Here is a 12,222-nt window from a genome sequence, read left to right on the forward strand (position 1 = left end):
TACGTCAACATCGGAAACTGAATGGCTTAAGGCGAGCGTGACAAATTTACATAATTCTATATTCCTTTCCTACACAGGGAGTACCAAAAATCAAGTTTATTTGTTTGGTTTCTGCCTCTGCCACCACACCCCCAGTTAAGCTTTTGGGAAACCTTGTATTCTCTGTGAAGCTATAAACCAGGGATGTCAAACTCATTTTTGTCGCGGGCCACATTATAATTACTGCTTCCCTTGGAGGGACGTGATGACTGAAACTGTATAAAAAAAGTCAAGAATAACGTTTTATTCAATTATTGTTTAAGTAACTGTAATGGGGGGTTTGGTAACAAGAAAATGCTTACACTATGTCATTGATTTATTACATACGAAAATTTGAAATTTTGGTACAGATTTTAGCAATCATCGTAGAAGTTGACATGTTTGATATGCTTTTGCGGGCCACATAAAATGATGTGGCGGGCCAGATTTGGCCCCCGGGCCTTGAGTTTGACACCTGTGCTATAAACCATCAGTCACCACTTGTTAAAACCCAACAGGAAAGAAGAAAACGTGAGACCTGATGCTCATCCCTTGCAGCTTGACAGCCAGATAAACCAGGGATGTCAAACTCATTTTTGTCGCGGGCCACATTATAATTACTGCTTCCCTTGGAGGGACGTGATGACTGAAACTGTATAAAAAAAGTCAAGAATAACGTTTTATTCAATTATTGTTTAAGTAACTGTAATGGGGGGTTTGGTAACAAGAAAATGCTTACACTATGTCATTGATTTATTACATACGAAAATTTGAAATTTTGGTACAGATTTTAGCAATCATCGTAGAAGTTGACATGTTTGATATGCTTTTGCGGGCCACATAAAATGATGTGGCGGGCCAGATTTGGCCCCCGGGCCTTGAGTTTGACACCTGTGCTATAAACCATCAGTCACCACTTGTTAAAACCCAACAGGAAAGAAGAAAACGTGAGACCTGATGCTCATCCCTTGCAGCTTGACAGCTAGCACCGAGCTGCACAACACGATCACCAGAAAAGGCACCAGGAATCCGCAGATAAAGCGGCTTAACGCCACCGCCTTGTGCCTGGACGCGTCCATGTAGCCTGTGTAACACACGACCATGTCTCCTCGGACCACCGTTTGTCTGAAAATCAGCGAGGGGAGGGTGAGGAGCGCCGAGAGAGCCCACATGAGCACCACGGCCGCCGAGGCCCCGCGAACCGTGCGCTGGTTCCGTGACCACACGGGGAAGGAGGCCACCACGTATCGGTCGGCGCTGATCAGTACTAACAGGAAGACGCTGCTATACATGTTGAGGAACAGAGCGGACGACGTCAGCTTGCACAGCGCCAGTCCGAAAGGCCAATGCGAGGTGAGCGTGTAGACCACCTCCAGAGGGAGGAGGGCGCAGAACAACAAGTTGGAGATGGCCAGACTCAAGTACCAAGTGGTGATGACCGTTCTTTTCATTTTCCATCCACAGATCCAGATCACTAGAGAGTTCCCCGCCAGGCCAACCACGCAGACGACCACATTGACGGTCACAAGGAAGATCGTCAAAGACGCGTGGCGACCGCTAACGTTCACCGTGCCGGAGATGCTGACGTTCGCCTCGCTTTCGTTGTCTGCGGTGTAATCTTCAACCTCGATGTAATCCACAGTCATTTTGGAAGCTCTCCTGAAATATCACACATAAGTTTTAGCTGGATTTAACCCCCAGAAGAAGATGTCGCTTGGATAATTTGTTTTGAGTTTTAATTCTAGTTTCGTGTGAGCATCAGGCTCTCCCCATCTCCAATGACGTGGGGAAAAAAAAGGAGCAATGACAGTAATGTGGAACTCAGATTTCCTCACAAATCTGTGTGGAAATGTTTTTTTTTTTGGGTCAACTATTGCTTGGGTTGATGATGATTCTTGACATCACATATTTCATGTAGATTTTTCTTTTCTGTAAGTTAGCCCTCAGTACTGCTCAATTTACCCGACAGGTATCATATATCAAAGTAAAAAGACTTTGTAACTTTCTCATAAAGCAGACCCTCATAGACAATAACACAATTAAAAAGATTTCAACAGGTGCATTTGAAAGTCGAACGTTCTATCCAAAACATTAACAAAGCCCTTTTCAAAATATTCACTCAAAGTATTTTCTCTATCGACATTTAAGTTTGCTCTAAGGGCCAACTTTCACTTTTGGAATTTTGTCGTTTATTCTTACATATTTCTGATGAATACTATAAATTCCCAATGCTAAGAATGTAAAGATTCCAATTTTGAAAATTCCACTTTTACAACCCGAGTCAATACAAAAAAAAACTCCAAACAATTAATTTTGTTGTACTCACTTTCCGTGTTGGCTTGGCTTAGAAGGAATCCAGACATGAAATGTATTTCTGCTGACTCCAATGCAACTACGCAGCTTCCCATTTTCTTCTTTTTTTTTTTGGGTTCCTGGCCAGTTCCTGAAAAAAAGTGACACAATATGAAACAGGATTTTCACTTGTCAAGCATTCACTTTATTTTCAAGCAGAAGTCACCAGCATGACATTCTGTTGGCCTGTTCTGAAAATAGCTGATGTGACATTGTGATTTTCTAGGATTGTTGTTAGAATGATCATTCAAAAATACAAACACTTGCGGTTATTTAGAGAAATAAAGTGCTGTACTGTTGACTTGTTTCTTGCTTTGTTTAATTATTCTTGAGAGTTATTGTGAGAAATTATTAACACGATCGGTGTCTTCGCATGCATGAATTTCATTATTAATAATAAAATCCAACAATTAAAGGTAATTTGAAGAATTTTTGTTACTTCGGAAGCATGTCTCAAACCGGCAGCCTTTCGCATTAATCGGTACCAAAGAGATAGCTCACTGTTTGCAACTGCAACAACTGAATTCTATAACGTCGAACGATGGATGAATAACGTGCCATTTTGTTGTTTTAAAAAAAAAAAAAAAAAAAAAACCGTTTTGAGCTGCGCATTAAATGCGCAGTAGTGATTGTCCCCGTCCTTTGTGTGACGTAAGGCTCCGTAAACGTTATCCGTTAGCCATTAGCTGGCCTTAAATAGTCGTCCGGTTTGGAAGTGCGTCATTACGGTTGTGTTTTTGTTGTTGTTCTGGCATCGCGCAGCATGGCGGCCACTGTGGTGAACAAATGTCTCAGTCCTCTCACTTTACTCACGAGGAGACTTTCTGTTCCCGAGTTCTTCTCCCAGTGCTGCTATCACCAGAAGGTAGGAAACCCATTTCTTACGTTTTTCTTTCTTTTTATTCTTTTCTTTTTTTAATGGACGGAAGCATATACATATGAGGATAACAAGTGTCACATTAGCTAGTCGGTAACCTGCCAAATTAGATATTTGTGCACAAAAGGTAATCCATTAAAAATCTGTATGAATATAATAATAAAAACTAAGTTCAGCTGCGTCACACTTTTTTCATATGGTCAAATGCGGTAGTGTCATAATGTGGAATGATCAGTTTCATAATGAGTAATTTATTTCTTGTTGAAAGTTCATCTTCGTTTATAGTTGTTAACCAAGGCTTTACACGATCAAAAGTCTTTTATTTGTTGCATTCTTTTTAAAGGAAGCAGTTTTCTGTACAAATGGTTAAAATATATTCCAATGTGTATTTTTTCATGTATTTATTGTGTTAAAATATCAAAACAGCTGCTGAACGAAAGATTTAGATTTGTTAAAGCAAACCAATGAATAATATATATTACTGTATTTCCATTTGTGAAGTTCAAAATGACTTCGGTAATTACTGTATAGTAATGACATTTACCGGTACTATACCACCTTTTTAACGTCATTTAAGAATTACATGGCGCTATTTCTTTTTTTTTAAGAAGAAATGTGTCTCGCACGCACATTTCTAAAGTTACTTTGGTGTTGTAAAATGGACTACAACTCAAAACATTCTCAAGTCACTTTTTGTCCATATCCGGAATATATTTTGGTGTGTAATTTACCATGATGTAATGTTGGCAAGGTCACTGTGACTTGCAGAAATTTGAGGAAGGTGGGGGGGAGTAGAGGGGGGTTCAAGTCGAGTTCAGGCTGCAGTGGTCGCCATAGCCAAGAATGATATCCTGTCCTGATGTGTTTATTCTATTGTGGCTCGTGCGTCATGGTCGGATGGAGTCCTTGTGTCACTATGACAAGCCAGTCTCCTTCAGGTATTGGAGGGCTGTTCGATTCTGGGGAGGCGGGGGGGGGTATCTTGATATGAATCCTTTATCACAGATTAGAGAGCCTTTGAATATTGCTGTATTACCACTGTTTATATCAATATTCGTCATTTGTCACGACCGGAACTCAATCGCTAATTTTCTCAGAACCTGTCAATAAGATTTTACATTGAATTCCGCAATAGCACTGTTGATGATTTTTAACCAAAGTTTGTCTTGTTTGTGTGACGATACAAGTCGTAATCTGATGTCTGGGGAAATGTACGTCAATGAGCTAACGTGAGTTGTGCTCTTATGTCCTGGGCGGAAGGTGGTGGATCATTATGAGAACCCGAGGAACGTGGGCACCCTGGACAAACGCTCCAAGAAGGTGGGCACAGGCCTGGTGGGCGCTCCGGCGTGCGGTGACGTCATGAAGCTTCAGGTTTGGCGTCACAATCACGCATTGGCCACCTGCACGCAACACAGCACGTCGCACACATCAGGCTCACATCCATATTTACACCAGAAGATTTTTGTTCAACACCCAAAATGCAATTTATAACCTCATTTACAAAATACACTTTTGGTAACCCGGTTAGCAAAAATGCTGAGTTGCAACTAATGATTTTTCTAATAATCTGTCGACTATTGACTGTTGACCTAGATTGAGGTTGATGACGACGGCAAGATTGTGGACGCCCGCTTCAAGACGTTCGGTTGCGGCTCGGCCATCGCCTCCAGCTCGCTGGCCACCGAGTGGATCAAGGGCAAATCGGTGAGGCGCGAATGAGTGCCTATCCACGCAGACGACGGGTTGTCCTTGTGCTCACGTGGTGTCCCTTTTTTTTTCCCTCTTTGAGGTGGGCGAAGCGCGAAGCATCAAGAACACGGACATTGCCAAAGAGCTCTGCCTGCCACCTGTAAAACTACACTGCTCCAGTATGTTTGACTCCCCGCCAAACAAGAAAATTCACTTAGCCTCATGCTAAAAGAGAATGCAAAACAAAGAAGCTAACAAAAATTAGCAACGTTTGGCTAATTCTGGATTTGTTCCCTGATAACGCGGTAAGATGTCCTCTGTAATAACCACTGTAAAGTAAAATAATCATGGGAAAAAAAAATTAAACCTTTTCCACATGGAAAGATTAACATTTGAATTCTTTTTAAATTTTAAATCAAATTTAGAAGGTTGGAAAAAAAAAAATAGCACACTTATCTTGCATTGTGAAAATTTTTCATGAAACGTGTGAGATATATATTTTTTTCCTAATTTTAAAAACGTCTCTTTTCACTGTTTCTTTGGCAACAAGTGACTTTCTTGTGCTTAGGAAAATCAAGTTGTTTTTTTTTTTTTAATTATTTTATTTTAAAATTATTATTCTTCTTATTAAATTATTATTTATAAAAATCAGACTGACCAAACTATGAAATCAGTTTTATCGATTAAATCGCCCAGTCGTAGCAGAGCAATAAACACCAACAAAGAGATGGTGCCCATTCCTAAATTTCCAAAATAGTCATTTATCTACATGCTAAAAGCGTTTGCAAGGTGGGGACCTAACTCGGCATCTCTCCTAGTGCTGGCCGAAGACGCCATCAAGGCGGCGCTGGCTGACTATCAACTCAAGCAGCAGGACGACCAGCAGGTGGTGGCCCAGGCCTCCAATTAAGCGCCGCTTCCCGTTTGCCCAGCAGCTAACGGTCGTCGCTGGAGTGTCACTTCCTCTCCCTGATAACCAACCGCAGCTTCATCCACCGCACCGTGTGTGCTGTCACGTAAAAGTCGCCTGTCACGCATACGCACAATGTTAACGCTTCGCCCTGTTTCTCATGTCGCCGGGGAGGGTTGTTGATTTTATGATGTGATCAAGCAACAAGGTGTGTCGAGTGGAATGAAATGTTGAAAAAGATGCAAAATAAAAATACTCCCAAAATGTCTTGAGATGTGTTCTATAAAAGCGGAGCCTGTGATGACATGAGGTCATTTGGAGAGCATCAACATAAAAACACTTAATTCTGTCATGGCTGGTCCAAGTTTTTCAACCAAGTGGACTTATGGGAAAGACCAAAAAGAAAAATAAGGCATGGGATAGGGGGATGCCTAGATAAGCAATCATCAACAATGGACAACACATGCAGTACAATATGAAAGTAAGTGTCCACTTAACTGAGCACTTTGCGTGGAGCTTCGCCCGGGGGGTCCTGGCATATCGCGCTGGTCCGCTTTGGCTCATCACAAGACTCCAGCGGGGGGAAACGGCGCTCCAGCAGTGACACCTCCATGCCTGGTCCGGGTTGCAGTCCCTGTGGAACTGCTCAGCGCCCGCCGGCCGCCCTTTGGACGGCTCCCTTCTTCCTCGAGAGCGTGTCAGATTGATTCAAGATGTCCTCACGAAGTTGCAATTTTAGAAGTCGTTCTTCGCAGAGGTTAAAGAAAATATTCCTGACGATACTGTTAAATTTCCTCTCTGCATGTGCTGCTCCGTTTGTGTTCAAATAACTGTCGCTTAAAGGGTCATAAGAAGCAACATCGATGCTAGGTTTGTTAGCTTCTCTAGGCCGTTTTCCATTGTTTGTTAGCATTTAGCTAAACTGACTTTCCTTGGGCAAAATTATGTGGTTGTTTCAAACCGCACAATGTATATTTGTCGTTGTTTTAAACTTTCAGTGGGAATGGCGATAATTAGATCTTTTTTGAACACTTATCCACGATCTGGCAAAGTGCTACTTGCTGGGATATGAGCTCATTTTTTTAGCTCACCACCGCCACCATCACACTGCACTTGTATCGACCACTTACAGCTATATTCTTTTGAATTTTAGCTTTTAGCACCACATGTTGACCATGAACAAATTTGTGACTCATAAAGCATTTTTTTTTAGTATCAACATCAAAGCGCACCCCCCCCCTCCACCACACCCACCATTCCATGATGTATAATCATTTCCAGTCCAAGCAACACTTACTTACACAGAATGAACTCGAGATAAAAAGAAAAAAAAACATTCATGCACTGTTCGCTACCTTAACCACATTCGGGCCAAAATGAAAAGTGATCAGGATCAGGCTTCAGAAGAGCTCGGTAATGAGTTGATCGTTTGAATCAGGTGTGATGCGACAGAGTGAGATAGAAAACATGGAGGTTAGGTGCCTTTGAGGGTCGGAGTTAGTGACCGCCCGATGCTAACCGCTAGTCCCGTTGCGCCTATCTAAAAAAAAAAAAAAAAAAAAAAAAAACCCTCAAAATGTCCTTAAAGCTTCGAGACTTGTCCCAAGTGTTTGCAGTCCTTTCTAGAAGGCTGTTTTCTCCCCAGCGATGAGCTGCAGAGTGGCTGAGTCGTTGTGAAGATGCAAAGACGGAGGTCGCAGATTCCGGATCGTCGTTATCTCCTGGGACTCATCTTGAGAATTCTCTGCCGCAGCGCCCCCTGGTGACGGTCCGCTCACCTCGTCTCCCTTCTCCACAACGGGACTCGGGGGCGACTTATCCAACGTCTCTTTCTTGGTGGCGTCCTCCAGGGTTTTGGTCGGAGTCCTCAGATTCTTAGCCACCCTCATGATGTCTGCCTGGAGTTGCTTGTTCGTATCCGTCAGGTGACTTTCCCGATTGCTCGCAGATGCCGTCTTATTCTCCGAAATTTCCTGAAACCCCCTCGCCCCGCCACGCTTGTCCTGCTGGTCCACATACATCTTGGCAGGATACGACGACGGGTAGTAGGCATTGAATTTACGCCGCCGGGTCAGGAAGACGGCACCGCACACGGCCAAGAGCGCAATCAGGACCAGGGACGCCGCCACCAGGACCAGGACCATGTGGTCTCGCACGAAGTCCGCCACCTGGCCCAGGAAGTCTGGCGGCGTGGATTGGTGGTCCAAAGGGGCACTGGAGGTCGTGACGTCCGGGTCCTCGAGGTCGGTGCTGCCCTCGGCCGAGTTGTACAAAGCCAATTTCATTGCAGTCCAGGATCTGGAAACAATTTAGTCACATCTTGGACTTCTTTAAACACATTTCTATGTCTAGATATACTCAACCATCCATCCATTATCTGAACCGCTTCGCCTCATATATCTCGAAATCGTCTCAAAGGTGACATCACGGACAGAAAAGCCCTGATGTTGAAATGATTTCGTGACATCACCTCAAAGCAACAATTACTTGCTAATGCTAAAGAAGTGACAAAGTACAAATACTTTTCTGTAAAATTCTCCTTTAAAGTTATGTCAACAATTTTGTTGACAAAAAATGTTCTGCATGCCCCCGCCAGTCTAAACATGGCATTTAGATTAATATTGCGTTTGCGGAATTTGAATTAAGCAGCAAAAATGACCTGTTATTATCCACTTCAGTGGGCAGCCATTTTGCCATTTGCTGTCAACTGAAAATGACATCACAGTGCCCAAGGGCTCAGTTTGCCAAAAAAAAAAACAAGACGAGCCGTCATTGGTCGTTACTTGAGCTCTTTCCTAACCCCCGAGGGCTGCTCAAAATTTATCACTTTTTGTTTAATTTGGGACATGAGACTTTTTTGCGTGTCCTGTTATGACAGGCATGTAGATGCAGTTTCATGATGATTGACGAAACTGGTGACGGGGACTGATTTTTTCTTTTTTTTCTGATCATCTGGAGAACACAAATAAGTGAATTCAACCAAAAAAGGTGGACTTTAAAGAAAAATATCTGACTTCCTGTTGAATTTGGGGCATTTCGTATTTGTGACGTTTTCAGTGGGTGTTGTATGAAGTGTTAGGCAGTGCGACAAATGAGGCTGCTGAGGACAATGCGAGCAAATGCAGCTCGGTTCACTTCTCTTGCTTGCTCACATCTTAACTTTACATAGTTTGGGGCTCTTTGCCTGTAGTTTTTATTTCCGCAGTTTGTTTTCCAGCCAGGCCAAGTGAAACTTTATCTGGCCAAAGGGGCTGAGTTTACTTTTTTTTTTTCTCTTACCCAGACACACCACACACACACACACACACACACACACACACACACACACACACACACACACACACACACACACACACACACACACACGCCTGTGCAGTGGGACACAAACATTGAAATGGAAAGCATTTTTGTTGTTGTTTTTTTAGCAGTGAAATGAACTCAACTCACAATAACACACATTTACTCCATCTTTCTATTGCAAACGTACTAAAAAGCTCCAATTTCCTTACACTGCAGGCTTCCTTGAAAGCATCACCGTAAATAGTTGCCGCTCTCCCAACTTGTGGCGCTGCGTTCAGGGAACTGTTTATTTTCAATTTATCCCGAGAGGTTGTAAGATGGATGGAAAAAACAAAAACAAAAAAAAACTCACCAGCCACCACTAAGGTAGAAGAAGGAGAAGAAGAGTCTCAGTAGGTAAAGAGCTCCAAAGAAGGACAGCAAAGTCCAACTGGTCCACATGGGCGCTTTTCCAGTGCGGGATGGTTGAGACAGACGGCTTTGAAAGGCATGAGCGGACCTCCCTCCCTCTCTTTTCCTCCCTCCTTCCCTCTTTTCCTTCTTCATCGGTACTCCTCCCCCGTCCGGTCTACACAGATTGTTCTTGTTAGCCTGGAGTTTACATTGTGCTGCTGAGGTGGAGGTAGGGGCAAAGAGTGGGCTGGGGTTGGGGTTGGAGTTCGAGTGGGGGGGTTTAGGGGGACACGCGCCTCCCATGAACGACTCATGTGTCTGGTAATTGGAGAGCCCGACCAATATGGATTAAAAAAAAAAAAAAAAAAAGATACTGTGAGAATACAATTCCAGTAACCGATTAATTGTCTGATTAAAAAAAAAAAAAAAAAAAAAAAAAGGTATAATAATTAAAATAACTTTTTGTAATACTTTGTCCTTTAGTGTTTGTTTAGCTTTACAACAGACAGAAAAATCTGCAAAAAAATGTCAGATTTTTTTGGGGGGGATGCAATGACTTTTCGATGTCACTTTGCATACCTCTGAATAAATTTGTCAGCACTGTAAATGTGCCACCCCCCTCCCCCCCAAAATATATATATCTCCAATAAAAGATGCTTGGGAATGGTTCGGTTCGATTCGATTCAATGCACTCGCATCTTTTTAACTCTTTCAGGGACAGCGGTGATTACAGTGGACAGCTTATCATGCATGTTATCAGGTTACAGGGTGGACGAAAGGGTTAAATCAAAAAAACCATCATTGATTTTTTTTTTTTTTTTGCCGATTATAAAAGAGCCAATGTCTGCCAATTGAATAATCAATCAGGCCCTAGTTAATAGTCACAACATATCTCAGCAATTCACACACAGGGTAAATATCTCCCATTCCCACACCCCTCCAAAGGACAACATTCCAAATGACGTCGCTATTAAAAACAATCTCAGTGTATCATTTCCTTTGAGCCTGACCGATTTGGTTTTCTTTAGTTTGTCAGCATCAATCAACCAAACCCAGAAAACAGGTGAGCCGTGACATTTGGAATGCGAGCCCGAAGGACACTTTGACATCAATTTCAGTCAACAGCAGAAGGCACGACAGAACAACATGGCAGTCGCCTGAGATGGATGAAACCAGCTCGATGAATCAATTCAATTCTTACTGCACCGACGCAATATTATATTAATCAGAGTACCGTGTTTAAACTGGTGGGAGCACATCGACCATATTAGTGCAAAGTCATTTCGCATTTTAAGGCGAATAACGTTCCTTTCACGCTCACACGTTCTGAATCTTCGTTAAGTCGAACATACTGTGTGTTAGTTTAATGTTTGAGTAAAAACCTCCAATGGCAATTGTGCCGCCTCAAATAAATGAAAGCAGGTCAGGTCAGGCAGTGGTGGAGGCGGCTAATGCAGGAAGAGGTTAATGTTTCCTGCGTGGCCAGCCTCCAGAATGGGGGGTTGGGGGAGCGCAGACTATTGGAAACAATGCAGACTGATTTTTTTTTTCCCTCTAGCTCCTGAAGTCACACATTTGACACTTTATATGGTCAGCGAGATGCTGATGACTAGTGGTCTGGATTCTGTCGGTGGACACCTCCAAAGTTAAGGGCTCATGAGCATTCCGACGGTGTTTTCTTTTGGCGGGGGTGGGGAGCAACATTGAATATGTGATGAGTGATAGCGTGTACAAACGGAACCCGCTTTGATTGTGACGATTCAAAAATAGATTTTGACAGCTTCATTTCCTCCAACACGACAAGTCGCCATGATGTTGCACATACTCGCTGGTGACAAAACTAACGCTTCTACATCAGCACCTCGACTCAGGAGTGACCCAATTTCCCAGTTTCATGTTAAACTAATCAGAAAAATGCCACCAAATTGCTGCCTAACAAAAGTCTGCTAGCTTAATGCTAGCATTGGGAAATGTTAAATATGCGCTCATGACACTACAATCAGAACTGTGTTAGTTCTCGCTGAGAAAACCTCCAGAAGTCAAAATGTCAAATAATTTTCCCCCCACAAAATTCTAAACACCATACATCATAAGGACAAGGAAGTTTTTTTTTTGCAAATTTATTGCATATAAAAAGCTAAAAAATAAAATGAAATAAAAAAAAAAATCACTTCCCTTCTATTCAGCAAGGACAGGGAAGTTCGTCAGAGTTGATGGAAAGACGGATGGAGCTAAATATACTTTAGCAATCCTGAATGAATATTTTTGCTGGCTGCAAAAAAACAAACAAATTTGAGACTGAGAAGGAGATTCATCATCCCGAATTATGACAGTGAAACCACAAAATTATTACTTGTACACAACAAGTTAACAGATTACTAGTTTTGAAATCAGTCAAGTCAATTACAATAGTTTGTTCAATTATTATTCAAGTGAGTGTAAACAGGGAAACAAAATTATTGCAGAATCTCAATGTTACTTATTGTTCGTGACAATTGAACATTTCGGTACAGATTTTAGCAAGTTGACATACATGATTTGCTTTCGCGGGCCACATAAAATGACCTGGCCGGCCGGATCTGGCCCCCGGGCCTTGAGTTTGACACCTGTGGTCTATGGTAAGATTTACATTTTTACATTTTACAAGCCGTGAGAGATGTATCTCCCCCCCCCCGCCCCC

At 42.5% G+C, this 12,222-nt stretch overlaps 2 protein-coding genes across 2 annotated transcripts in view; both read right to left on the reverse strand.

Annotated features, from left to right (window-relative positions):
• Nucleotides 1-2,459, reverse strand: part of LOC109517163 (chemokine-like receptor 1) — a 4,890-nt gene extending 2,431 nt beyond the window's left edge. The window contains exons 1-2 of the mRNA XM_019872149.1: nt 2,345-2,459; nt 973-1,677 (exon numbers count right to left, since the gene is read on the reverse strand). Of these exons, the coding sequence (XP_019727708.1) occupies nt 973-1,664 (692 nt within the window). The 5' untranslated portion in view covers nt 1,665-1,677; nt 2,345-2,459. The remainder of the gene's footprint in view (nt 1-972; nt 1,678-2,344) is intronic.
• A 4,644-nt stretch (nt 2,460-7,103) lies between these two features.
• Nucleotides 7,104-9,967, reverse strand: tmem119b (transmembrane protein 119b). Its single transcript, XM_019872150.1, has 2 exons — nt 9,502-9,967; nt 7,104-8,147 (listed from the first exon to the last, which is right to left on the reverse strand). The coding sequence occupies exon 2, from the start codon at nt 8,132-8,134 to the stop codon at nt 7,472-7,474; it is 663 nt and encodes a 220-aa protein (XP_019727709.1). The 5' UTR covers nt 8,135-8,147; nt 9,502-9,967; the 3' UTR covers nt 7,104-7,471.
• Between the last annotated feature and the right edge of the window lie 2,255 nt (nt 9,968-12,222).

This window comes from Hippocampus comes, unplaced genomic scaffold (genome assembly GCF_001891065.2).
Source record: "Hippocampus comes isolate QL1 unplaced genomic scaffold, H_comes_QL1_v1.1 scaffold260, whole genome shotgun sequence".
Classification (NCBI taxonomy): domain Eukaryota; kingdom Metazoa; phylum Chordata; class Actinopteri; order Syngnathiformes; family Syngnathidae; genus Hippocampus; species Hippocampus comes.